Below are 27227 nucleotides of genomic sequence, written 5' to 3'. Positions count from 1 at the left end.
TTAAATCAAGCTTAGTCCTAATGGCCTTATCCTAATGTTTAGCATCAGGAGTACCAGTGGCTTTTAAAAAATTTATTGGATCATTTTCAACTAGATAAGTGTAAAAACCAAATGAGGTTTCCTTTCTCTGTCTTTTACTTCTCCTAACATTCTCACTCATGGTATCACTAACACTGCCTATAGGTTGTTCAGATGTACCACTACTCTTTAGAGGAAAGCTATGTTCAAAGAACTCAACATTTTTCGTCTCTACTATAGTGTTACGTTCAATTGTATCAATATTAAGAACTAGAAACCTATGGGCAACAATATGTTCCGCATTTCCTAAGAACATACAATTAGATGTTTTAGAGCTTATTTTCCTTTTCTTAGGATCAGGTAACATTACTTTAGCTAAACACCCTCATACTCTTAGGTATTTCAGATCAGGTTGATATCCTTTCCACAACTCATAGGGTGTTTTATCACTTTTCTTATGTGATATCCTATTTTGCAAAAAATACACTGAAAGCAGAGATTCACCCCATAGATTATCAGAAGCATTAGAACTAATAAGGATGTCATTCATCATTTCTTTAAGAGACATATTTTTCCTTTCATCTACTCCATTAGATTCAGGTGAATACAATCAGGTTACTTCATGAATAATACCTTATTTAACACAATAATCATTAAATAAAACATAGTCAACACCTCTATATGATATAATTCTTTTAATTTTCTTATTCAATTGATTTTCTACTTCCGCTTTATAAGTTAAGAACATGTCAAAAGCTTCATCTTTATGTTTAATTAAATATACTTTGGTGTATCTAGAAAAATAATCTATAAATGTTACAAAATACTTTTTACCACCTTTAGACATGGTTTGTTTTAAATATGCAAGATCAGTATGAATTAAATCAAGATGTTCAATTTGACGTTCTATAGAATGACATGTTTTCTTCGTTATTTTTTCGATTCTACACATATATCACATTTACTATTTTGTTTGTCATACATGTTGATTAATCCTAGTTGTTGCAATTTCATAAGATATGAATAATTCACTATATATCATACGAATCAACAATATAAGCAGAGGATTCAGATTCATTAATAACTTCATAAATGTTTAATACAAAAAGACCTTGATCACGATATCCCTTCCCCACAAAACATTATTTTTTGTCATAAAAATCTTGTCAGATTCAAATGACACTTTAACCCCAACGTTGTTTAATAATGCTACAAAGATCAAATTAACTTTACTTGATGGCACATGTAGCACATCACTCAAAGTCAGAGTTTTACCAGATGTGAGTTTCAGAAGAACCTTTCCTTTTCCTAGGACATGAGTTGTCTTAGAGTCACCAAGATAAACTTGTTCTTCTTCATCCACACACTTGCGTAAGAGGTAAGCACATTTATGCTTGCACAGATGTGTCTGGTAGCCCTAGAGTCTACCACCAATTTGCTCATATTTGTCACAAGATTTATTTGTGAAACGACTGCCACAATTGTATCTTTCCTTCGGCTATATTTTCCTTAGGAGGATAGTGGTTTTTGGCCTTATGTCTGCATTGGGGTGCTTGATGACATGGTTTTCCACACACAAAGCAATTACCCTTTTTCTTGAAAGTGGGGTTAGTTCCATTGGGACGAGAGAATTTATTATTATATTTCTTTTTGTTATCAGATTTTTTCTCGTAACTTTTTGGAGCCAGTTTGTCTTATACCATGTTTGCTTTGGCAGACTAAGTTTTGGCCTTTGCAACAACACACTCTTTACTGTTTGTGTCTTCAATTATAATGTGGGTGATCAAATTTGATAGTGATATCTATTTGTGTATGTGCTTCAGTTGTTGTTTGTAATCAATCTAAGATTGCGGAAGCTTTTCGATCAAGAGTTCAGACACAGATTCATCAAGCAAGGCTATGCTTTCAGCTTTGATATCTTCAAGCAACTTGTGGTATTCGTTTATCTGGATTTTAATGTCTTTGTCTTCAATCATCTCCTAGCGGTAGTAGTTTCCGATCTCGAAGCTTTGTCTGACGACGTCTTCGGCAGTGTATTTGAGGATAAGGGAATCCCAAATATATTTTTCTTCCTTTTAAGAGCAATAGAGATCGAACATATCATTAGATAACACACTGAATAAGGTGTGACGGCATACCTTGTTTGCATGGATCCAAGCATCAATTTGTTTTGCAGTCGTGCTTTGGTCGGGTTTAGAAGTCGTAAGTGCAAAAGCAACTTCGTACATGTCCAACAGGGTGGCCACGCACCAGCGTCAGAAAATTCAGACCGGTGAAGACTTCAATTTTTGAGACGTCCAAAAATGGTTTGCATTGCGGAAACAACGTTTGACATTTTCGGAGCAGAGTTGTTGTTGTTGTTGTCTGTATTGTCAGTCATAAGTCCTTACGATTGTAGTAAATAAGGCTTTAAAACACAAAGTTGATTTCCCAAGACGTGAGTGATCATTGTCCGTAAGGACTTATTCGCAGTTACGCAAGTCTCCCAAGATATAACAGAAACTTTTCAAAAATTTCCGAGGATAAGAACTAGCAAGTTACTCTTAAAAGAGTAAGAACCCAATAAACCCATAAATATATTTTTTAATAAAATAAAAGAATTAATGAACAGAGAGAAAGAGAGGAAGGTGAAAAGGTGAGGGGAAAAAAAAGATGCACGGTGAGTGTGATATGTCGAAGACACAATGAAGATGTGTTTCTAGATGAGGGAAACCTTTGTTTATATAGTGAGAAAAAGTAAAAGCCTCAAAACTGGCACAACCCACGTTCCAGTCATTGGTGACACTACTTCACGTTCCAGCTACCCAACCTCCCAAGACGAACAGAGTCTTCGAAGGTCTGAGTCCTACGCGCGGAGAACCTGTCCTTGCATAAATCATGAGTATAGAAGAGAAACGAAACGCTTGCATGAAGGTTTCCGCAAATCACACAACTACGAAATTGAATCCTAAGAATTAGATTGTGAATCAAAACCGCATTAGGGTTCGTGAATCAAAACTGCATTCTCTATCTTTTACGATATTATAGATTCTATTTTACAACACTTAATGTATCTGAAAAGTATAGTGACAATTATAAGTATACTTAGATAATGATAAGAATAACACATAATTATTTTGTAACAATTAACTATTATTTTCGATTTCATTCTTTAAATAATATACTTAATCTAATTGTTGTGCAGTAAAATTTGTGATATGTAGTTATATATTTAATTTCATTTCATTTTTTGAAATATAAAATTACCTATTAAATTATCATAATTTATTTTGTTTAATATATTTTTCATTTCATAACTGATTCTTGAAACACGATTTATGTCGTGAATAAAACTTAATTCCGTTTTCTAAAGATGTTGGAGGTGAAAGTAGGTTTCTGACTAAAAAATTATAGCATGGAAATCTCTATAACTTCCAAAATGATTAATAGAGACTCAAGAAATTCAGCTATAGCCAATTGCTCCCTATATCCTAAAGTTGTGGTAAGGTACTCCAAATAAACTGACAAAGCTGCTTCAAGTGCTCCTCCACCGGCTACCACTGAATTATATATATCTAAAAATCAAAACCAAGACAAACAAAATATGAAACTAAAAAAAGAAAAAAGTGTATCTATAAAATGTAGGCTATAGAAACACCTGAGAAAGTCCACACTCTCATGAGTGAAAATTTTAAGTAGTACTTGTTGGAGATTGGAGATCCCACATCGACTAGAGATGAGAATATTTCATTGTATATAAGTGAGTGCAAACCTCACCCCATGAGCCGGTTTTATGGGGTTGAGTTAGGCTTAAAGTCCACTTCGTAATATGGTATCAGAGTCATTTCAAGCCTATCCTAACTAGTGTTTGTTGGGCTTATCAGGTCACCCGTTATCGGGCCGTTATCAGACCACCCATAATATGTTATCCCACGCACGAGCTGTCACTCTCGGCGTGAGGTGGGTGTGTTGGAAATCCCACATCGACTAGAGATTAGGACATTTTATTGTATATAAGTGGGTGCAAACCTCACCCCATGAGCCGGTTTTATGTGGTTGAATTAGGCTTAAAGTCCACTTCATAATGTGGTATCAGAGCCATTTTCAAGCCTATCCTAGCAAGTGTTTGTTGGACTTATCAGGCCACCCGCTATCGGGTCGTTATCGGACCACCCATAATATGTTATCCCACGCACGAGCTGTCACTCTCGGCGTGAGAGGGGTGTGTTGGAGATCCCACATCGACTAGAGATTAGGACATTTTATTGTATATAAGTGGGTGCAAACCTCACCCCATGAGCCGGTTTTATGTGGTTGAATTAGGCTTAAAGTCCACTTCATAATGTGGTATCAGAGTCATTTTCAAGCCTATCCTAGCAAGTGTTTGTTGGACTTATCAGGCCACCCGCTATCGGGTCGTTATCGGACCACCCATAATATGTTATCCCACGCACGAGCTGTCACTCTCGGCGTGAAGTGGGTGTGTTGGAGATCCCACATCGACTAGAGATGAGTACTCATTTTACCATTAATTGAGTAATCTCCTGAAATTAGAAATACACTTTCTCACAAATAATTCTTTCATCAATTTTTCATTTATTATGTCTATTTTTATAAGCGATAACAAATAATATTTTTTATGTTTACTTTAGTTTACCTTTAAATTAAAGATTTTTTGTTTTGTTTTATTTATTACATTTAATTATAAATTTCAAAATTTTAAAATCTGTCTTTTATCATTTTTCAGTTGTTTTAGAAAATATGTATTAAAAAAATCGTTGAAAAAAAAACACAACACATTTAAAAAACAACAAAATAACGAAAGTTTTTTTAACTTTCGTTATGTTCCAAAGGGTTTATTCCAAAACCTCAGCAAAATAACGGGAATTTTTTAAACTAAGTTCAAAAAGTTTTCTCTCTTTCATTCATCAAAGGCTTGACCACCACTATTAGCAGCTATTTGACAGCTAATTCAACCTTATAGTTTTTATAAAAAAATTGGACAAAGTTTTATAGTCAAACTATGTAAGATAGTGACTTCAACTTTGTTTCAACTAGAACAATTCCTTTATTTAAGCATTTTTTTAAAATCTAACCATTTTTTTTTTCGTAAAATCAAATTTAATCGGAACCAACTACAAAATTTTACTCTTGTTTTTTTCTTTTTTATTACTTGTGAGATAAGTTCATGTTGAAGCTAATTTATGATACAAAAATAATCATTCATTTTAATATAATACTTATTTGGTTCTATTGCTTTTTGTAACTTTTTATTTTTGAAGATGTGATTACATGTCCTAAAACTTGAAAATAAAATCATATTTTTATTTTATTTTGAATATACAACGTGTAAAATAATGGTTAATTGATAATTGTCCTTTTGGTGTCAAATTAAGATGATTTCAGCGTAGACTTATCTAACACTATAAAGATAATAGTATACTTGTGGTCAGATGACCCCAAGTCATCTCCCAACGAATTTAATAGTGAAATCAGTATATCACTATTCATAATCTATCTGCAAATAAGAAAGTTAGTAATAACAATAAAGATAAAATTGGTTGTGATTGTTAACCATGAAATAGAAAATAGATTAAAACAACAAATAAAAAGCGGTTGATCTCTAAGTTTTTCCACCAATGAATTCTTCATAGGTCTTCTAAAGATATATTGAACATGCGTCAATCTAATTCAATTTGAAGCTCACCAGTAAATCATGCGTCTACTAGTTTAATCAGTATCCACTTTGTTCCATGTGTATACTCCATGGGAATGCTTATCTCCTCTCTTTTGAATCATGCGCCCAAGAAATTAATTAGAACAATGCGAACTAACTAAGAAACCAAAATTTAAGATAAGAAAAACTCTCAATCATGCGTTCAAGTACAATCTCTCACAAAATCTAGTTTTTCAGAATATTAAAACAACTCCTATAGAGAATTGAAAAACAAAACTTTTATTGATCAGAACCTCATAACTCAATGGGGAATTACAAAGAAATCAACCAAAAATGTTTAATCTTCCAATGCAGAGGCAAAAATAAAAGAATTACAAAGAAGAAAATAAACTAAGAAAACTCTGTGAAACTTCCCCCTTTCTCCTTGAAGTTTTTGTCTTTTTATAGGTTTTTCTGCTCCAAGGATCTTGGAAAAATATTATGGTTTAGATTCTCTTAACAATTTCCAACTTTCCATAATTCTTGGATTTTGTTTCACTGTATTCTACTGTTTATGAGATATTGTAGATTTTATTTTCTCATTCTTCTCCTCAAAATTTGTTTTCTATTTTGATTCAAAGAAGCAACTTGGACTTTTTGCATATTTGGCCCATTTGCAAAACTAAACACTTCCTTTAAACGGTCTAATCTAAAAAAACACAAAATTAACACAAAAATAGTTAAGGCCTGAATATACTCAATTATATGAATCTTGATTAAAACAATGAATTTATTTATTATTACATTCCAATAATTTATGATTAAAGCTAATAAGTGTGAATAAAATTATGTTCATCATTAATCTATTTTAGATTTTGAAAACAAGTATTGAAAGACAATTTTGTTGGAACTGGAAAAAAATATTTGAGTATTTTATCCTGAAAGATAATTGTATAACTTTAAATCTTGAAAAGTCTATCTTCATTTAAGGTTGAGAAGATTTAGAAAAGTGTTTTATTCTTTGTGATAATTTTCCAATATAAATTGTCTTATTGTACTTCTTTGAATTTTATGAATATTTGTATATCTTTTTACTTCGCATAAGAATATTAACTTTTAAAAAATTATATACTCATTTTAATTGGTATATTAACTCTTATTTTAAGGAGATTAAGTTTTTAAACTCTTGTTTTATTTGTGAAAGTTAATTATGTTTTTACTAATTTAAATTTAATCATTTGAGATTACTTAACAATGAATATCTATCTTGTTTTTTCAGAAAAGAGGCAATTGCAAACCTAAACAAATAAATTATTGTATCTTTATGATTTATGAGGTAACATGATTGATCGTTATTTGAAATGTAAATTTGTTATAATGGTGTTACCATAGAATTTTCAACATGAGAATCTTGATGATTAAAATTTTGTTTTATCGCTAATATGAACTTTATGGTAATTAAATAAAAATAAAATTTAACTAAGAAGTGTAACTACATGGGTTGGGTTGTGAATTAATAATTTTAATGATATTGTTTATTACATAATTGAATTTTTCATTTGTACTTTAGATATAAAATGTATTTAGGACCCTTTACTCAAGTGAACCAACAATAATATACTTGAGTCATGAGAGGGTAATGCATACATGCAACTCATAAAAATGCTATAAAACATAAATGATGGTGAGAATTGGATAATCACTTTTTGGTGATGAAAACCATTCTGATTTTGAAATGAATATTAAAGTGAGGGTATGTTAAAACAACAAAAGTAGAAGACAAAGATAGTCAAAGGGAGTGTTCTAGCTTTAGGAGTGCTAAAGCTCGTGAAAGTATGTCGAATTCATGTAGTGTGATCAAAGAGACAAGTTTTCACAAAATAAAGTGATTTGTAGAAAAAAAATATGATGCTTAAGACTATGACAATTTGTTATCATTTGATACTAATACTGAAACTATACATTGATAAATGAATGACAATTGTGAAAAGGGTAATGTGGAAATTTCATTTGCAACAAGTAGTATGCTATAAAATGATATGGTTATAATGTTTAACTATCATGAGAGTGACTTAATTGATTCTTTGATATCTCAAGAACTTATGCTATCGAGGATTGTTATGAATGGTGTTAAAGAGTTAATCTTCAAAAAATAGGATGATCCATAAAGTGATACACTAAGATATGTTCATTATGCATGTATTCCTTGAAAATTTGTTATCAAGTTTGTGGTTGTGTTCTTTATAGTATTCATTTGTCAAGTTATGATAAATGTGATAAATAAATTATAATAAAAAATTCATCATTCTATCCTATTAAATAGTGAATTTCTAATTCTCATTCAACTTAAATTAAATAAAAACACTAAATTATAAGAACACTAAATTATGAGAATTATTCTAACAATTAATAAATGAAAAAAATCAATAATAAATATTAAAACAATTAAAATATGAATGAGGACCTATAATGCACTTATTATGTTATGCGTTAATTTTTATATTTTTTAAATGTTAAGGATTCAAAAATAATTTATTCAATATATATACACACTATTTTTTAATTGCAAATGAAATATTATATTCATTAAATGATGAAAATCTTTTATAATTAATAAAAACTACTATACTTAACATTATTTTAGCAATTAAATTAATTAACTTACTTTAAAGATAATTAAAAGTTTAAAATATGTATTTAGGGAATACAAAGATTAAGATATTAAATTATTTTGTTTATAAAACATTCAAAATTACAATAATCAATTTTAAAGATGACAAAACAATTTTTAGATTTATATTAAAAGAAGGGAAACATTAATACAATTTTTTTCTGAATTTTTATGGCCTATGAAGAGATTTGAAACGAAATACTGTGCATTTCAAAAAGATAATTACACTTTTATCCTTTTTCCTCTTCTTCAAATCCACCGTCTCATCCTAATAACTACTTTAATTGCAGTTTTATGAACTAGTAAACAATAACCCTAATAATAGTTTGACACCTTATTATTCATTTTTTGAGTTTGATGGATATGCTGAAAATTACAATCTTCGTTAACAAGTATATTAAACCATAAACCTTAACATATGACTAAAGAAAAAAATTTGATCTTATCTAATGGATCAACGGTGTAGTAGGTATGTAGAATTTAAAGAAATTTCTGATCAATTAGTCTACTTATACCTATGTTTCCCATAATGAAGAGATAATAAATTACTAATTATGAGAAAAAAACCAAAAGAAATTAAAGACTATAATTTCTAAAGGACCACATTTTGAATGCAATTATTGAATGAGTGTGATATTTATACATTTTACGCGAGGATCACATAAATTTTTTCATAATTCATTCTATTTTTTTTTATCGAAACTTGTAAAAATAGCATTATTGAGAACTTAACACAATCATTCTCTCATAATAAATACAAAATTAATTTTTAAAATTAAAAATAAGTACTAAATTAGCAAAGTGATAATAGATATAAATTGTTCAGTATAAAAAAAATTGTAAAGTGGAGGAAAAAAAGAAAAAAGAAAATCTATGAATGAATAATAACGCAAAGTTCAAAGTAAACAAAAGTAGTTGATCGACCGCTCTTTGATATCTCCGCCTCTTTCTTCTCCCTTCTCACTGTTCCTAACTCCCAACGGACTCCTCGAGGTTTCATTCTCCCTCTTATACTCTTATACTCATTCCCTCTCTCAGATCTCGTTCTCTCCATACATTTCCACTTCACCATTTCCATTTCCATTTCTCTCTTCCTTCAAAATGCAATCCTCGCTCTCACTCTCGTTCTCCGCCACCTCCTCCTCCGCCGCAACCATCTCCAGATCACGCCACTCTTTCCACGTCCCCGAGTCCACGCCTCTCAATCTCCGCTTCTGCGGCTTGCGGCGTGAGGCATTTGATTCAGGTCTCGCTGCTTCTCTCAACCGCCACCACTCACACCTCCCTCGCCGCCCTCACTCCGCCGCAATTTCGGCCGCGCTCTCCGCCAATGGCAGCGCTCCCAAATCGTTCGACTACGATTTGCTCATTATCGGCGCTGGCGTTGGCGGCCACGGCGCCGCGCTTCATGCCGTCGAGAAGGTTCGATCTCGGGAAACATAAACACATTTCAACTTGTTATTGCGAAATTCGTTGTTTGACAATCAAATTCGTTACTAAGTTACTAATCCGATATTTGATATGGTAGTTATTCTTTATATAATGAATCCATAAATAGATAGCCGTTATGGAATAATGATTGTGTGATAAAGCGAGTTGAGTTGAGCATTACATTTGTATGAGAATGTTTTAATGGAATAACTGCAGGGTTTGAAAACCGCGATTGTGGAAGGAGATGTGGTGGGAGGGACATGTGTGAACAGAGGCTGCGTTCCTTCGAAAGCTCTTTTGGCAGTGAGTGGTCGTATGCGAGAACTAAAGAGCGACCATCACTTGAAGTCCTTTGGCTTACAGGTAAGAGCGTTGTATTATGTGCGAATAGTTGTGCAATGATATTAGAATAATGAATTTAATTAGTATGAACACTGTATATCACATATAGAGGTGCATGGTAAAGTTTGTAGAAGAAATATGCTATAGATTGATATGGTAAAACAATTTTATTCTGTCATTCAATCACCAAGGTCGTTGACTTTTAGAAGAATTATCTTATACAGTCATACAACAGGTAACTTATGAATGTTAACATTTTTATAATATCTGAAAGTCATGTCAACACTGATTTCTGATTGGTTGACAACAAACTCTTTGAATGTTTTTATCACATGGTAGAAGTGTCGAGCAATTGACAGTTACATGATCATTTTTCTTTATTTTTTGCTCGTTTTAGGTATCTGCGGCAGGGTATGACAGGCAAGGAGTGGCTGATCATGCTAATAATCTTGCTTCAAAAATTCGTAACAATTTGACCAACTCAATGAAAGCGCTTGGAGTAGACATACTTACTGGTTTTGGAACTATATTGGTAACGTGACATTGGTATTATGCTGTGAGGTTTCTATGGCATTATAATTGTAAATACTTAAATAGATATTAGTGTGATCACATACTTTGAGTTTAGAATGTTTGAAAATAGGAAATTATTGGAATGAAATTGATTTAGAAATCAAATTTGTGCAGGGTCCTCAAAAGGTGAAAGTTGGCTCTTCAAACAAAATAGTAACTGCTAAAGATATCATCATTGCTACTGGTTCTGTTCCTTTTGTACCAAAGGGCATTGAAGTTGATGGTACATATCAATGTTTTCCTTCCTCATTCTGTGTCCTTAAGGCAAGACACTGGTAGAAGCGGCTTATCCAGTTTTAGGGTGTGATGGGTTATTGCTATCCCAAGCATCCTTGCTGGATAGCCACGGAAATTTTGTTTTACCGAATTCAGTGCTTTTTAGGCTTGCCTTCCAGCTACAAGAAAATAGAAACTAGAGTGCTATTAGTTCCTATGCATGCAATGGAAAAAGGGGTGATGAATTGTAAATTGGAGATATATTTTTAATAGTAGTAGGTAGGTAGGATAATAGACTCTATTGCATCTGCATAAAGAAAATATTTCTTCAGGGTAGATGGATATTCTGATCTCCAATCTGAAAAGTCAATTTAGTGCTTCATGCAGTCCTATATGTACTCATTTTTTAGGGGAAGGGATATGGTCATAAGGTAGACTGAAACAATAATTATCTCTTTGGCAATTAAATATTTCAGAAAACTTATATGCTAATCCATCCTCCAATTAAACATAAGTATAGATATTCAATGTATAATTTAGCTTTCATATAATTTGAAATTTTAACATTTGTCCTATATTATGTCAAGGGAATCTTCTCCCTAACTTATGACACAAGTTTGACGCTCGTGTGTAAATTCACACCCTGTATCTTTATGTTTTTCCATAGATTTATTGGGTATAATTACTTTAGTGAAAAATTTCCTAAAATTTACCTTCAGGGAAGACTGTGATTACCAGTGACCATGCACTCAAACTGGAGTCTGTTCCTGATTGGATAGCAATTGTAGGAAGTGGGTATATTGGCCTTGAATTCAGTGATGTCTATACAGCACTTGGAAGTGAGGTAGCATGTCTCTGTGATACTTTTTCTTTCTTTTACCTTTTGTTCTTGGAAATATTTACAGATAATTGATCCCGTCATTTAAAATCAGAAAGCTGTGGATGTGCTGTTAAATCATATTGCAGTTTATACTTTTTATTTGTCCAAAACGTTAATTAATATTTACTCTTTATATTACTTCCTTATTTGTAAAATTTATGATCCCCAATTTATCACTGAAAAGATAAGTAAAGTAATAATTGGTATTCTGCAGGTTACTTTTGTAGAGGCTTTGGACCAACTTATGCCCGGATTTGATCCTGAAATTAGTAAGTTGGCTCAAAGGGTCCTTATAAATCCCCGAAATATTGATTATCATACTGGAGTTTTCGCAACCAAGGTAACTACATATTGTAATATTTTATATAGTTTTGTTTGGCTACTTTGACACACCACATTCCTCATTTTATTGTATATAGATCACACCTGCAAGGGATGGAAAACCTGTCTTGATTGAACTTATTGATGCAAAAACTAAGGAGCCAAAGGACATTTTGGAGGTAACTTAATCTTTTCTAGAAAGCTTTTTGGTTTATGTATTTGTTATTAATTGTTAACATTTCTCCCACTGAAGAGAGAAAATTATTAATTGTTTTTAGAACATAGAATATCTATAAAATGTTATATTATAATTATTACTACTTAGAATCTCTTAGGAGTGATTTGCATGTTTCATTATATTCAATTACATTCTAACTCAATTCAATTAAAATTAGAAGTCTATTATAAGTATAAATAGGAGCTAGTACTTAGTATATTGTATCATGTTATGATACACCATATCACAGTAATGTTATCTGTGTTTCCCTACCTAAACCTCATAATTTGACCACAGTATGAAAGTAATTACTGGAATATGTCTGGCTAGCCTTTGTTGTGTGTGTGTGCTGCCCTTTTTCCTTCCACCTATGCCATTGTTTGTCTCACTGTACCATCTCCCTCATTGTTTCTTCCCGTCATCATACTGTGGCTGTTTGACTCCTTTGTGCTGCATTTTTTTTTGTATTTGGTGGTCAGTTAGTTCTGATATTGAGAAAAAAAATGTCTGAGTTGCTCACATTGTCACTCAGCTAATAAATAAAAAAGAGCAACAAGTGGGCTACAATTCAGAATGGGGGAGAAGAAAACAACTTTTTACAATTACAAAAAGGACATAATATATTTTTTAAGGTTTAAATCTAACACCCCCCCTTCAAGTTGGACCATATAATTTATATGCACCAAGTTCTGAACATATATTTGAATTCAAGACCATCTCCAAGACTTTGTCAAGACATATCTGCAAGTTGATCATTTGAGTGGACAAATTCAGTTTAAAATTCCTTGCCCTACAACTTCTCTTGAATAATATGATGGTTAATCTTTATGTTTAGTTCTTTCATGGAACATGGGGTTAGAGTCAATGCGAAGGGCTATCTAGTTGTTGCCTTATAACTTCATTTGTTGAATATCACAAAATCTTGACTCTTAAAGTAACTGCTTAATCCATATCAATTTTCAAGTGATTTGGCCATAGCTTTACACTCTGCATCTCAGCTAGACCGTGCAATAACATTTTGTTTCATACTTTTCCAAGAAATAATATTACCTTCAATGGACAATGAAATAAAGGATGTGACAGGTAAAACCTATTGGAAGTGTCGAAGCCTTGTAAAGAAGAGGTAAAGAAGGAGGTTTTTTTCTAAAAGGTAACATCTGCAATATATTCTCCATTTAGTGTTTGGAGAATAACATTGTTACCCTTTCCGACTCAATTATCCAAGGAAGACACATTTTATAGCTTGAACTGGAAGCTTATCCAAACTTGGAGAGACATCATGAACAAAACAAATACAACAAAAAATGCTAGGATAAAGGTTCATTTGAAAAAATTATAGAACGAGGAATTTTATTTTAAAGAGAGGAGGAAAACATTCTATTTACAAGAAAGCAGCTTGCATCCATTTACTAGAGTAATTTGACGAGGAAATTTTGGGAAGATATTGACGTGAACAAGAAATCATTTCCAGAATGCCATCAAAAGCTCTTGAATTAATTATCGATGGACCTTGATTATCCACATATTGAGAAAAACAAGTAGTTGAGGTAATAGGTGTTTAGAGTGTTTATCTTGGCTGCTGGATTTAAGCTGAAGGTATTCCTGATATTCATCTTCAAAAATTCCTGAGGTCGACCACTTTTGCCACCATGTCGACCTTGACTTCCACATCCACATCTACCCTAACTAGACACCATGGTAGAAGAATTTAGTAGATTCAACAGAATTTTCATTCTTTTTAAGAGTAGGCACACAAAGAAGTCATGTAATTAAACTTTCATTTGGAGGTATCTCATGGCCAGTCAGAATTTGATCATGAACATGATTAAAGTATGGATTCATAGACCATAGAATAAAAACCATGAGCACGATCATGTTTCTGCTTTATTGCTTCCCATGAATTAGCTTTTAGGAACATCTTCAACTCCTCCACTATTGCTTGGGCTTGTGTAATAAAGGATATTATGTAATCATGGTCAGTGTTAAGAGATGTCAACTTTTGGGCTGCATCATATAGACGATAAACATCATTGACAAAAAAATATTACAGTGTATCTTTGATGTTTACTTAGGAGTAATTTTTTTCCATTATATGTTATGATCTGTTTCCTTAACTAATTCGGATTAGGATGTAACCAGCTGAAGATTGTTCTCCCTTTTCTTTTACCTGCACAGTTAATTACTTCAGATTAATTGCAAATTGACGTCTTTGCTTTGCTACAGGTGGATGCTGCACTAATAGCAACTGGAAGGGCTCCATTCACCCAAAATCTCGGATTGGAGAATGTAAGCAATTATCAGAGATGTATTTTTGATATTAGGAGTTTTTCTCTGACAAAGTAATCAAATATTTTTGGTAACTTGTACCTGCAGATTGATGTTGTAACACAGCGTGGCTTTGTTCCTGTGGATGAGCGCATGCGTGTAATTGATGCAAATGGCAAACTGGTCTGCCTCAATCTCTCGAATTATCCCTCTCTGACTTATTGTTACTGACAGGATTTGGAATGACAGGTGCCACATTTATTCTGTATTGGTGATGCAAATGGCAAGATGATGCTTGCTCATGCTGCCAGTGCACAAGGAATTTCAGGTAAGTGATAACTGATGTAATTTTTCCACAAGTTCTAGTTTTTGCTTCAATATCATTTGATGAAAAATTTGTCCAACAGTGGTTGAACAAGTTTCTGGAAGAGATAATGTGCTGAATCATTTAAGCATCCCAGCTGCTTGTTTCACTCATCCTGAAATCAGCATGGTTGGATTAACAGAGGTATATCATAATTTTGTTTCGTTTGATGTGTCATTCACTGCAACATAATATAATGAATAAGTTATCTTTCATGTGTGGTTAAATTTCTTTCCATTCTTTTTACTCTTTCATCCTTTTTCCCCCTTTTATTATTTGTACAATATAATTACTACTTGTAGTTCTTTACTTGAATTCTTACGTGTTGTGATCAAACATAAAATCTGCAGCCTCAAGCAAGGGAAAAAGGTGAAAAAGAGGGGTTTGAAGTAAGTGTTGCCAAGACAAGTTTTAAAGCAAACACAAAGGCCCTAGCAGAAAACGAAGGAGAGGGACTTGCCAAGGTTATAATTTTGTATTTTCCTCTTTTAATGCTATTCCCGTATAGAAGCTTATAAAAGTTCTGAAATTTGGCGAGCCCTCTATTAGTCACTTTAGAAGTGCCGTACTCATTTCATCACAATACTTGTTCTACACTCATTCATTTCTGTGGATGCATTTATTTATCTGTTCTCACCAACTTGACATTGCTAATTATCATTTATGCTTTCTTGCAGTTGATATACAGGCCTGACAATGGAGAGATACTGGGAGTTCATATTTTTGGTTTGCATGCAGCAGATCTCATCCATGAAGCATCCAATGCTATAGCATTAGGGACACGTATTCAGGTAAAATTTTCTACCATTGCTGTCATTTATGTATGTGCCTGGCATTTAGTTATTAATAAATAATGGCCATGAAGTCTTCGACTCTTATGCTGCTTGTTTGGTAATTTCAACCTCGTGGTACACTGCAGGACATAAAATTTGCAGTTCATGCACATCCAACCTTGTCCGAGGTTCTTGATGAACTATTCAAATCAGCAAAGGTAAGCTAATCGTTGATATTTTGTATTCCATTCTTGCCTAAAACAATGACATAGTTGGTGTAAGTGAATTAATAGTTGCGAATTTTTCTATTTGATTTAAGCTTAACAGAAGATATGGGAAAACGGGGGGCAGGAGGGGGGATTATTATTACGGAGTTAAGAGTTGAAATATAGAACATACACCTTTAGACTTGCATAGACAGCTAGTTTATTATGGTCGGTGCATTAATACGTTCCATTTTATATTACTGGGGCAGGTTAAAGCACAAGCTTCTAGCCCAGTAAGTGAACAAGTTGCAGTCTAATCTTCCCAAACAAAGGATAAAATTTTGAAGAAATTTAATTGTACTAGGGACTTCCAAAATATAATGCATCTTCAGGAGGAAGACAACACATTCAGAATCCTGTAAAAGAGGGGAACTGTAGGAGGAGGGAGATCAATAATGGCCCGATAATGGATAAGCGCCCAAGAATAGATGTACTGGTTTCTTTTCTACTTGCTATTCTCAGTGCCTGTAAAAGATGCTTATCTTCATTATTATTGCATTTTTTTAACTAGTTTACTTCATCTAATTATGGTCAATGAGAAAACCTTTTTGAGAACGGCCTATTTTTTTAGGGTGCTTCTAGCTTTGCTCCGAATCCGTGTGTACCATTAACAGTTTTCCTTCAAAGATGTTGGTGAAATTATGCTATTTGATACATTCACCACGTAAAGATTTGAATTGGTTATTGTCTTTTTCAATATCCATGTTGTCATTAGTATCAGTTTGTAATATTTATTTATTGGTATTGCATATGATATGATGGAATGACAAATGATTCCTTTTCAAGTGTCGTTTAAAGTTTTTATTTTTGTTGAGAAATTAAGAAATGCAATAGTTTTTTTTTTTTACTTTAATAAACTATTTAGTAGATTTTACCCTTTTTCATCACTGTATCACACTAAATCACTAAATATATATATATATATATCTAAACTAATAGTAAAAGGTAAGAGTACAACTGATAAAAAAATAATTAATATTATCTTGAACTTTGTAAATATAAATTAAATATTTTTTTTTCAAAAATGCCATACATTAAAAGGAATAGTAGAGTAAATTTTAGAGGACGAAGATAATATGAAAATAATTTGGAGACACATTTAATATATTTTGTATTTTACGGGATGCTAAACACATTTAACCTTATATTATTTAAAACTATTTTTTTTATCAAAATGAAAATAATATTTTTAAACTCATTTTCAACAAATTTAAACAAAAACTAAATTTGATTATAAATTATATATAGTTATTATTGATATAATAAATGATTATTACAATTGTTCCAAACACACTTAACCACTCTGATTTATGAGTTATAAGCATTAACTTTCTCCCATTTACTTATTCGTTTGTAACTTGTTAAAAGTTGCTCATGATATTATCAGATTCAACTACAGAAAGTCTTGCTTAATAATCCCAAAAGACAAGATTAAGAATAAAAGAGAAATAAAACATTTAAATATTTTATTTAAGCATTTGAAAATATTAATTAGCAAAATCGTATTAGTTTATCTCAGTTGATTGAGTAGGTATGTGAACTGTTATAAACTCCCTTATATTGTTTAATTCTTATGGATGAAAAGAACAACAAAATCATTTTAAAATGCCTAAATGCTTCCTCTCAATTACTTATGTAACATTTGATCTATTAATAATTTTTTTTAAACAGAATACTACTCCCTTAGATTCAAATATGAGAAAAAAGACAAATATAAAAAAAAAGTTTTAATTCCCTAGACCCTATTCAATGATACTATTTCAAAATAATTTTATCTATAAATGTGAACGCAATTTTTTTATTAAACTCGAACATAAATTCTTAATAGATATAATTTTAGAGTAATTTCTAAAAAAAACTCTTTATTAAATGAAAAAAAATATTAATTAAGTTAAATAGTATTGTTAATGTGTGTTAGTAAATGTGTAAAAAAAAAGAACTTGTTACTTTCAAAGGTGTGTGTACTTTATTTACTTTGCAATCTAATAAAAAGAATACACACGATAATTTACATAAAAAAATAAAATTACGAGTTCAAAGACGGACACTGATTAATTTTTTTTACGAAATCATACAAAAAATACTTTTAACTGCATCATTATTTTTTTATTTTTTAATTCCTTAACCTAAGGGCCCCGATTAACATTCAAACTTTTAAGATAATTATTATGAAGAGTAGATAATTAATGTTGTCTTCAAAGTATTTTTCCCACCTATTTGTCATTTAAGCATTAAAAAATAAAAAAAATATTCTGTTTTGAGAGATCAACTGTTTCCAAATCTACTTAAACTGTTTACCTTTCACAAAATACCTTTTATACATTTCTTGACAAAAATATTTTACTGGAGTGTTTTAGGAAGGATTAGCAATTTCAAATATTAAACCTGTATTTGGATTGAGGTGTTTACTGGTATTGAAAGACTCTCGAACGGAGATTGTCTGGATTTGCTGATTTGAGAGAGGAGAAAGACGGGGTGGGTAGTTATTTTGTCACCACTGAATCAATTTGAGATGAAAGTTTATATATTTATGTTGAATGACGAAATTATCTCAAAGAATATTTACATCTACACTTATAATCATAGTAGTTAGTATCTTACGATTCACGATACGTATCGTACGAAACGATACGGTTTCACCCTCTCACGATACGAATCGTGTGAAGAATCTTTTTCGTCCCTGAATCTTATATATATCGTGCGATTTGCACGAAGAATCGCTGAATCGCAAAACGATTCCGTATTGTGTGTGAATCAGTGTGAATTTTAAAAAATGAGTAAATAAAAAAAGATAGACAGAATTTGTTTAATAACATGTATGCACCACATTATCTTTTTAGAGGTTTTTTTGGTGAAATTGTGTGGTACATATATATATATATATAATTTATTGTATCTTGTATGTATACATATCTTATATATTTAAGTATATATTAAAAAATTTAATGTTTATGAATCTTACAATTCACTATACGAAACGATTTACGATTCATAATATCAGCTCTCCGATACACTACTTGTATCTCGATTCTACTACCATGCTTATAATTGAAAGAAAAAAAAGTAGATTATGACCCTGTGTGTTATATATGTAAGTAAAATAATAAAATTTGTGCCTCCAATTATAAGAACTTTGTTTCATCTTCAGTGGACCTATTGCCTTAATTTTGTACCACGAAATAAGTTTTTTTTTTTTCTCTTCAGTGGGACCTTATTGCCTTAATTTTGTGCCACAACATAAGAGGCAAATCCTTCCAAATGTTTTTCCCCTTACACCGAATCTTGAGCAGTGTTACTTCATTTGCTTCTTCGCTCCTTATCTTTTACTCATTCAGAATTACACTTAGAACTCTTTTTAGCTTATGCTAATTTGGTTCTCTTATATATATTCTATCATGATTATTTACTATTCAAATGTTATTTAAATATTTTTTCTAAAATTATCCTAGGGCACATTAGTAGTATTCAATATAAAATATAATCTTTATTAGTTACATATCAATCTAATCTATTACAAATTTTTCATTCAAATTCACTCATTTTTTTCCTAATCGAAACAACCTAAACTTAGCATTCTCTTTCGCCTCTTTTCCTACGTTTCCACTCCCACCCTCTCCAAAGCATAAATTAAGTCCTGATCACAATTGAGTTTTTTATAAATCGTTGGTTGGTTAAAGTGTGATAAATCTTTAATATATTTCCATTGGTTTTGTTTTTTCCACACTACAACAATCCTTCAACGTAAGTACAGATGATTATTTAAAATAATTATAATTATAAAGGTTAGCGTATATAAAAGTTTGTTAACTAAAATTTCATGGAAGAATGGCATAAAAATTTAAGCATAAGAGATCATGATAAAATTAAGGAATAGGTTACAGTCAAATGGATAAAGTGTTAGAAAAATATTAAGGATTTCAGAAAATAATACTTTAAAGACTAAATCGAGGTGAACAAACTTATTCAAAACTACAGTTAAAATCTATTGGTAGTTCAAAAGCTTTTAAAATTATAAAAACAAACAAACTTAATATAATGAAAATAAGTTGTTCAACATTAATACAAAAATTGCAGTAGTCTGTCTAGCCTAGGTTTAATGGTTAATCTCATCCTTTAATATCATACCACTCTTGGTTCAAGAGTGGAATCAAACTAAATTCCCCTGAATCAAAACACCCTTTAGCTTGAAGAGTGAAAACATGACACAAATAACAATTTGAAATGAACGATTCTTCCCTCAGCTTTATAATAACAAAGCAAACTATTAATGAAATTGACAAATAACACAGCATCTCCTTACGAATAATCAAACTCCTCCAGTATATGCAAAATATAATCTTTTCATCTGCCCAGATAAAGTTTAACATTAACACGCATAATATTAAAGGTGAACAAGACTACAGCAGTTACAGAAAGCATAAGCAACCGAATAGTAATCCATTGATAAAATTTCAAAGTCTTATAACAAAAACAAGCAAAGATGCTATAAGAGTAAGTACTGAATTCTCTGGATTAAATTAACTCATAAAATGACTATGCTACTAAAGATAAATTTGACACAAATCAACACGAGGCTTCGATAACAAATCAAAGGAGAGATTCATCTTAGCCCCATCGGAGAGTGACATTTACTCTTCTTCACTGGCTGTTTCACCACTCTTCTTGTTATGCTTCCTCGCATACCTCTGGTTCCTCAAAAACTTGGGATCCATCTACAGTTATTGCCAACAATAAACCATTAAAAAAAAAAACATTTCGGAAAATACGTAAATGCAAATCAGTCGAGAAAGAAAAAGCCAGAATAGTGAAAGAAGAGAGTACCCCTTTGGTGGAAGTGTGGCGATGCCTCTTTGGCTTTTTGATGCCATTCTTGTGGGCCTTGTAGGACTGGTTGTGAGCGGTGTGGTTCTTCGACTTTGCCATCTCTGCAATTCAATGCACAAAAGTTACACAACGAAGAGGGAACACAAAGTGTGAAAATGGCGAATGAAATTAAAGAAATCGAACCCTAATCGTGAAGATCCGGTTGCGCTAGGGTTTTCTGCGGAACAGAACTTTGATGAAGAATAGATAGCTATATATGTTACCTCCTGCTGAGGCAAAACCCTAAGATCACTGAAAAAATGACGATAGTACCCTTTGCTTATCGCAACTGGAGTGGGTTACGGTAAGGGAATACATGGGCTTTCGGCCCATGAGAACAAGATGCTTGGGGCCCAAGGATTACAATATTTTTTTATTTGAATGCTTTGTGAAATGCCTGAGAGTTAATTTAAATCTGAAGTTGTTTTGGGAATAATATTAAAAAAAATATTTTCTATTTTTTTTTGTTTTTAATTTCATAATTTTATCGAATAAATCACATATCAATTTTATATTATTAAAATAATTTAACGATTAATTTGTATTAAGTTTGAAGTTTGTTCATTAGCATAATTGAGTTTAATTAAGTAAGAAATTTGATTGAATCGAAGGAGTTATGTTTTTAATAGTTTATGAATAATTAAATAGATTTAACCTCTTAGTAATTTAAATTAAAAATTATTGTTTTGAATATTTAATGGAGTAATATTGATAATGTTATTTTATTTGCATAGAATGAAAAAAAAAGTTAACAGTAGAGAGAGGTTGTTTTAGAGGAATGGGTCCCTCCCTCGTGTTCTTAGTTAGATGTGGTGTTTGGAAGAAAAAAAGAAAAAAGAGGAGCATTTGCATTCCTACCACATGCGTTTGAAACGCTGAATTAATTGCCTAAAAAGACAATTAATCTAAGACTTGGTTCGGTGGGATCTAGGTTAGCTTCCCTTCTCCTATTCGATCTGGGACTTTTCTTTTCTCCCCAACATCAACACCGACACCACACCTACATCTGCAATTCAAGCATGTTCCTCTTCGACTGGTTCTATGGAATTCTAGCTTCCCTCGGCCTTTGGCAGAAAGAAGCCAAGATTCTCTTCCTCGGTCTCGATAATGCTGGAAAGACCACCCTCCTTCACATGCTCAAAGACGAGGTTCCTTTTCCCTCGCATCAAATAAATACCCTTTTTTTTCTTTTTCTTTACTGAAAAAAGTTTTTATCTTTTCGATGCAATTGCAGAGATTAGTTCAGCACCAGCCGACCCAACACCCCACTTCGGAGGAATTGAGCATTGGGAAGATCAAGTTTAAGGCTTTTGATTTGGGGGGTCATCAAGTTGCCCGTAGAGTCTGGAAAGACTATTATGCCAAGGTCAATGTCTTCAATCATTTTGGGTTATCAATTTCGGATTGTTCTTTTCCTTTTCAATGATAATTTTTTGTAATATGCAAATGGGTTTTTTTAGTTTGTTAAAAACGAGACTTGGTTTGGTATGCCTTACATTAATAATTGGACCTACTTGGATATCATCTGTGTCCCCTACTATGTAATATACTTATGCATTGTTGTTGTTAGCGCCTTGGGACTATTTGCTTTCAGTTGGAATTGAATGTGTAGATTTGTGATTTCTCTTTTCAAATCTTTATATTTTGCGTCTGGAAAATTGTATTTCTTATGTTCTTCTGAAGAAAAGGGGTTGATTTTTTCAGGGGGCGAGGGGGCATTTGTTATCCCTCTGTCACCAATTACTCCCCCTGCTATACATATGCATGTTTTCAAATGTTTCTGGATAATTTCATAGTGTTGTTTTGCTTTCTGTTGGATGTGATGCAACATTGTCGTTTGATTCTTGGTCAAACGTTTTCTCTCCTCCTAAATGGAAGGTCTTTGGACTTGCCGACTTGTTGATGTTTTGTAGATCCAGTGGCTGTACGGTTGGCTTATTCATTATTGTTCACTTCCTATTTGATGTGCCTGCCAGCTTTTTATACGAGTTGCTTTTTCTCTACTCCACTTTCCTGTCATATTTTGCTGATGTGTTGTTGCTGTTCTGAAACCCTTTAAACTTCCTAGTTTATATCAGATCATGGCTTCGTACAACTTTGTCTCATCTATTCCTCTTGTTGAAGATATGATGTAATTTTTTTAACTCAACTTACAACTATCTTGATTTTCATATAGGCTCACTGATTTAGATTTCATATTGTGTTTATGATCTGATTCATGAGAGGTAAATATTGACTGTGAACATTTTACAGACAACACTTGTGTCAACATTGTAGGGTGTGTTTTAGTAGTATATTTCCTGATATGTCTAACACATTCCTGATGATTTAGAAAGAAAAGAGCACACAAATAAGGAATTTATAGATCTCTGGAAGAGCTTAGGTATTACATTTCCTAATAAGTAGATCAATATAGTTATGAAGCAGTGAAAATTCTAAGTTGATACATTCTCTCAGTCGCAAGGGCAGAGAGATATTCAGTAAGATAAACATGCAGTTAGTTCGATGGTTATTATGAAGTGTTGTTTAAATCATCACCTATCAACGTTCCCAATTCGAGTATATACGTTTTTGTTTCACAATTATTTTCTGCCAGTGTGTCGTGCATGGCTAGTCTTCCATTGAGCTATAACTTATTGATGATGGTTGTTTGTAAACAAATACCTGATGTGCAATGACTAGAATGGTGCTTAGAATTATTTGAAAATGCTTTAGAATTCACAAATTCACAATCACTTTGGTTTTCCAGGTGGATGCAGTAGTTTACCTGGTTGATGCCTATGACAAAGAGAGGTTCACGGAGTCGAAGAAGGAGCTTGACGCCTTGCTTTCGGATGAATCTTTGGCAAATGTTCCATTTCTTGTGCTAGGGAACAAGATTGACATTCCATATGCTGCATCAGAAGAAGAGCTACGTTATCATCTGGGGCTGACCAATTTCACCACAGGGAAGGGGAAGGTCAACCTCACAGAGTCCAACCTTCGGCCTCTGGAAGTGTTCATGTGCAGCATTGTCCGGAAAATGGGATATGGAGATGGCTTCCAGTGGGTCTCTCAATATATTAAGTAGATTCTGTCATAATTTCCCCCTTTCTTTGATCTACTAGCACAGTCTGCAGTTACATCAGAAGAGGTTTTATCTTTGTTTTTGCTTTTGATGATTTCATTTTGATTGATTATTTGATACAACTGCAGTGATGTTATGTGTCACAATTTGTATCTTTAGAAGTTTTCTCTTGTCGGGGGATATTTTCTGTTTGAAACACTGGATTCTGTTGTAGGGGGTAATGTATGATTTTGATGAAACACAGTAATAAATCTGGTGATGTCTTATTCCACATTTTCTCTCTTCTCTCTTTCTTTCTCTTGTGATCTCATCATGTTTGACAAATATGAAAACTGAGAGAAAGGACATCTGAATTCGTTTGTGATTATTTAGTAAAATAATATGATAAGTTAACCTTCAAAATTATATACATTATAAAAAAATGTGGACATACATATGTTATATTGGATTAACTATAATAGAATTTTGATTTTACTAAATATGAAATCATGTGTTTTTTTAAATAGGATTATTAAATTACTTGAGTACATAAAAATTAGAATTAGAATAAGAAATGGATATAAAAAAGTTGATTAATAATGTAGTTTTGGAAATTAAATTATTTGAAAAAGAGTAAATTGATAAAAGAAATTGTCACACTATTCTTTTGTTATAGCATGCTATTGTTTAGATTTATTTAAATTGATTAAACTTAAAAATTATGTAATGTCTAATACAATGATTTTGTAATGTGATAGTGATTGTTACAGTTACTCTTGGGTGTATATTTTGTAATAAAAATATATATTATGTTGTCAATATCTAAATTCAATAAATACGATTTTTTCCCCAAAAGGTTTAATATGTTACGGTAAATTTATTTTTACTATATATAAAATATTTTTAATATATATGTTAGTAATTTGGTTTACATATAATTTGTTACTTTATATGTAAATTGTAGTGTAAATTGTTGTAGGCACAATTAAATTAACTTTCTTGAATTCTATTAAAATAAAAAGAGAATTGTAGCACCATTTAAAAAAAATATGTTGTATGCTGTTTTCTTTAAACTAAAATATTTATGATATTTTTATGATGTATTTTGAAAAATAATTCAAGCGATTTTAATGTATTTTATTATGAGAAAATAATTAATTACATTATATATTTAATTCTACTTGTGTAGAAAAAAGAATTACTTTGTTATTTATTGTAATTAATTTTTTGTTGATTATATTTTATTATACTTGTTATTGTAAAATTATTATTATTTTAATAAAATTAAATTATTATTGTTATAAATTATCTATGTTGCAAATTTAAATTATTATTATTATATAAATGTATCACCGAAAGGTCGAACATTCGTGTACACGTGTCATAGTCATTCGACTTATCGGTTTATTTTGCACCATGTCTTGCTAGAGAAATTGGTTAGCGAATATTATACAATAATTATGCAAAAATCATGATTAAGTGATAATTGTACTTCATTGGACAACATTCTTACCCCAAACTTGGGGCTATAAATAGATGAGTCTCTCTTTTTGTAAAAAGGGAATGAATATTGTTTTCGCCGGTTGATCCAACCGCCATTGACTTTAAAAGCAGATGGTGACTCCTTCTATTTCTTGGTGGTTTCTGCTCTCTCCTTGGGTGGTCAAGGGTGGCTCCGTTGAAACAGAGGGGGCACTACCTATTGATTGCACTCCGATGATCTAGTCAATACTAGACTAAGAAACAATAAGTATGTAAAGCAGTTTCAGTCTTAGAAACAACGTACCTTTCTAGAGTTCTTACCACCCTTTATGTTCGTTGTATCTAGGTCAACTCCCTGTCCCACGAGAATCTTTCCTTAAGTGAAATTAGGGTTACTGGCGAGACATCTTGTGACGCGTTGTACAATCTTAGCGTAGCCGCTGCACAGGACTTTCCTCTTCTGGAGTGCAAAATCTTAACAGTATGGCCGCTAGGGTACCAACTCATGCACCAATGATGTGGGACCATATGTTCTATGGGCGCCTCCAAGGGATACTTACTTATGCTAGACCAGAACGTACTATACACACCACATGCATGAACTCTCCCATGACTTAGGTCATTCTTACGTCTAGGTGATAACTCATCATTATTTCTGGGGGTCCACTTACGTGGCCCATTAATGCGACCAAACCATCAAGGTCCGATGTCAATGTCTGATGCCGATGTTTGACGCTGATGTCTAACGTTTGTCCAGTACACAAGCCCCCCAGGCTCGAGCTATAACTTGTTTCAACAAAGAGGCTAAGTGATCGCCCACGATGACCTACGTGGCGAACGAGCGACAGGACGTGCACAGTGCGCTGAGGTGACATTTTACCATACTTTTTGTCCAACGTACACGTGGCAAGATCAACGGTCGAGGCTCGTTGCCGCTTGCGCTTCTCTGATAACTTAAACCCCTTAAACCTTACGCTCCTTTCACTGTTCCATTACTTTCTCTTAAGCATTTTCTCGAAACCCTTCATTTCTCAGAATGTTATGTCTCCCTTCCTTACTCACTTCAACTCCTCGAAGCGTAATCATTCTAAGGTATGGTTTTAATTTCGTAACTGCCTTTGCTTTACCATTTCGACGTTCTTAATTTGCCTTAACTGTTCTGGGACTATTTAGGTTTTCTGCATTTTATGATTTTTGTTCTTCGCTTTCGTGTTTCTCTGCTTTTCGAATGCTTTGAAGTGCACCATTTCTTTCTCTGAACTTTGCCTTTTTCTTATTTTTTCCTTCTCCTTCTTTTAGCTCTTCTTCCTAAGATGGCTCCACCGAAACCTACTCCAAACCCAACTCCTTCTCTCGACTATAAATCCTTATATCGTTGGGAACCTGACGATCTCTTAGCCGAAACCTCTAGCTTTACCTCCCTTGCGAGCATAGCAACCTATATGAAGAATCTGCCATAAATCCCGCGTCTTTGGGAAGGAGCACGATAGATACGTGAGGGTCGTGCCCTGTAGGTTAGATGAACCTGTGTGTTCTGACGAGTCGTCGGACCCAGAGAGACCCTTCTGTTTCGTCTACTCAACAGTCTTCAAGAGACTTAGACTTCGCCTACCCCTTACTGGCTTTGAGCACGCCCTTCTTACTGAAGTCAATGTGGCCCCTGCCCAGCTACATCCCAACAGCTGGGCATTCGTTAGGGCATTCTCCATTCTCTGCGACCACTTTGGCCATACGCCGTCGGTGGATGTCTTCCTCTCTTTTTTTGAGGCCAAGAGTCCAGGGAAGAAGCTATGGGTGAATTTCAATGGGGTCACTGGAAGGGTATTGTTGACCCTCTTCCAGCAATCGTATAAGGGCTTCAAAG

The 27227-nt window shown here is 32.7% G+C and overlaps 3 protein-coding genes across 4 annotated transcripts; 2 read left to right on the top strand and 1 right to left on the bottom strand.

The window, feature by feature from the left end:
* Positions 1 to 9165: 9165 nt before the first annotated feature.
* LOC137807000 (dihydrolipoyl dehydrogenase 2, chloroplastic) lies at positions 9166 to 16669 on the top strand. 2 transcript variants are annotated; one of them, XM_090300615.1, is made up of 16 exons: positions 9211 to 9746; positions 9972 to 10118; positions 10495 to 10629; positions 10785 to 10893; positions 11606 to 11730; positions 11981 to 12106; positions 12186 to 12266; positions 14528 to 14590; positions 14678 to 14752; positions 14819 to 14897; positions 14977 to 15077; positions 15284 to 15397; positions 15611 to 15724; positions 15853 to 15924; positions 16182 to 16205; positions 16277 to 16628. In XM_090300615.1, exons 1-16 carry the CDS (start codon positions 9426 to 9428, stop codon positions 16481 to 16483), a joined length of 1893 nt encoding a protein of 630 aa, XP_090156741.1. In that variant the 5' UTR covers positions 9211 to 9425; the 3' UTR covers positions 16484 to 16628. The 2 variants fall into 2 exon arrangements, with proteins under 2 accessions (XP_068463511.1, XP_090156741.1); XM_068607410.2 differs by having other exon boundaries at positions 9166 to 9746; positions 16182 to 16669.
* A 3709-nt stretch (positions 16670 to 20378) lies between these two features.
* Positions 20379 to 21102, bottom strand: LOC137806999 (large ribosomal subunit protein eL29z). The gene is made up of 3 exons (XM_068607409.2): positions 20980 to 21102; positions 20794 to 20897; positions 20379 to 20684 (listed from the first exon to the last, which is right to left on the bottom strand). Exons 2-3 carry the CDS (start codon positions 20893 to 20895, stop codon positions 20601 to 20603), a joined length of 186 nt encoding a protein of 61 aa, XP_068463510.1. The 5' UTR covers positions 20896 to 20897; positions 20980 to 21102; the 3' UTR covers positions 20379 to 20600.
* Positions 21103 to 21591: 489 nt separating this feature from the next.
* Positions 21592 to 24173, top strand: LOC137806998 (small COPII coat GTPase SAR1A). The gene is made up of 3 exons (XM_068607408.1): positions 21592 to 21983; positions 22070 to 22201; positions 23585 to 24173. The coding sequence occupies exons 1-3, from the start codon at positions 21855 to 21857 to the stop codon at positions 23903 to 23905; spliced, it is 582 nt and encodes a 193-aa protein (XP_068463509.1). The 5' UTR covers positions 21592 to 21854; the 3' UTR covers positions 23906 to 24173.
* The last annotated feature ends 3054 nt before the right edge of the window (positions 24174 to 27227 follow it).

This window comes from Phaseolus vulgaris, chromosome 3, assembly GCF_051622355.1.
Source record: "Phaseolus vulgaris cultivar YP4 chromosome 3, ASM5162235v1, whole genome shotgun sequence".
In the NCBI taxonomy this organism is placed as follows: Eukaryota; Viridiplantae; Streptophyta; class Magnoliopsida; order Fabales; family Fabaceae; genus Phaseolus; species Phaseolus vulgaris.
This window is presented reverse-complemented; position numbering and strand designations above follow the sequence as displayed.

What these genes read in the sequence shown, in the direction of transcription:
- LOC137806998 (XM_068607408.1), top strand. Translation starts at nt 21,855, where the DNA reads ATGTTCCTCTTCGACTGGTTCTATGGAATTCTAGCTTCCCTCGGCCTT. An exon ending in TTCACATGCTCAAAGACGAG is followed by an intron (nt 21,984 to 22,069) that starts GTTCCTTTTCCC and finishes ATGCAATTGCAG; the next exon opens with AGATTAGTTCAGCACCAGCC. An exon ending in GGAAAGACTATTATGCCAAG is followed by an intron (nt 22,202 to 23,584) that starts GTCAATGTCTTC and finishes TTGGTTTTCCAG; the next exon opens with GTGGATGCAGTAGTTTACCT.
- LOC137807000 (XM_090300615.1), top strand. Translation starts at nt 9,426, where the DNA reads ATGCAATCCTCGCTCTCACTCTCGTTCTCCGCCACCTCCTCCTCCGCC. An exon ending in TGAAGTCCTTTGGCTTACAG is followed by an intron (nt 10,119 to 10,494) that starts GTAAGAGCGTTG and finishes TGCTCGTTTTAG; the next exon opens with GTATCTGCGGCAGGGTATGA. An exon ending in ATACAGCACTTGGAAGTGAG is followed by an intron (nt 11,731 to 11,980) that starts GTAGCATGTCTC and finishes GGTATTCTGCAG; the next exon opens with GTTACTTTTGTAGAGGCTTT.
- LOC137806999 (XM_068607409.2), bottom strand. Translation starts at nt 20,895, where the DNA reads ATGGCAAAGTCGAAGAACCACACCGCTCACAACCAGTCCTACAAGGCC. An exon ending in GCCACACTTCCACCAAAGGG is followed by an intron (nt 20,685 to 20,793) that starts GTACTCTCTTCT and finishes CAATAACTGTAG; the next exon opens with ATGGATCCCAAGTTTTTGAG.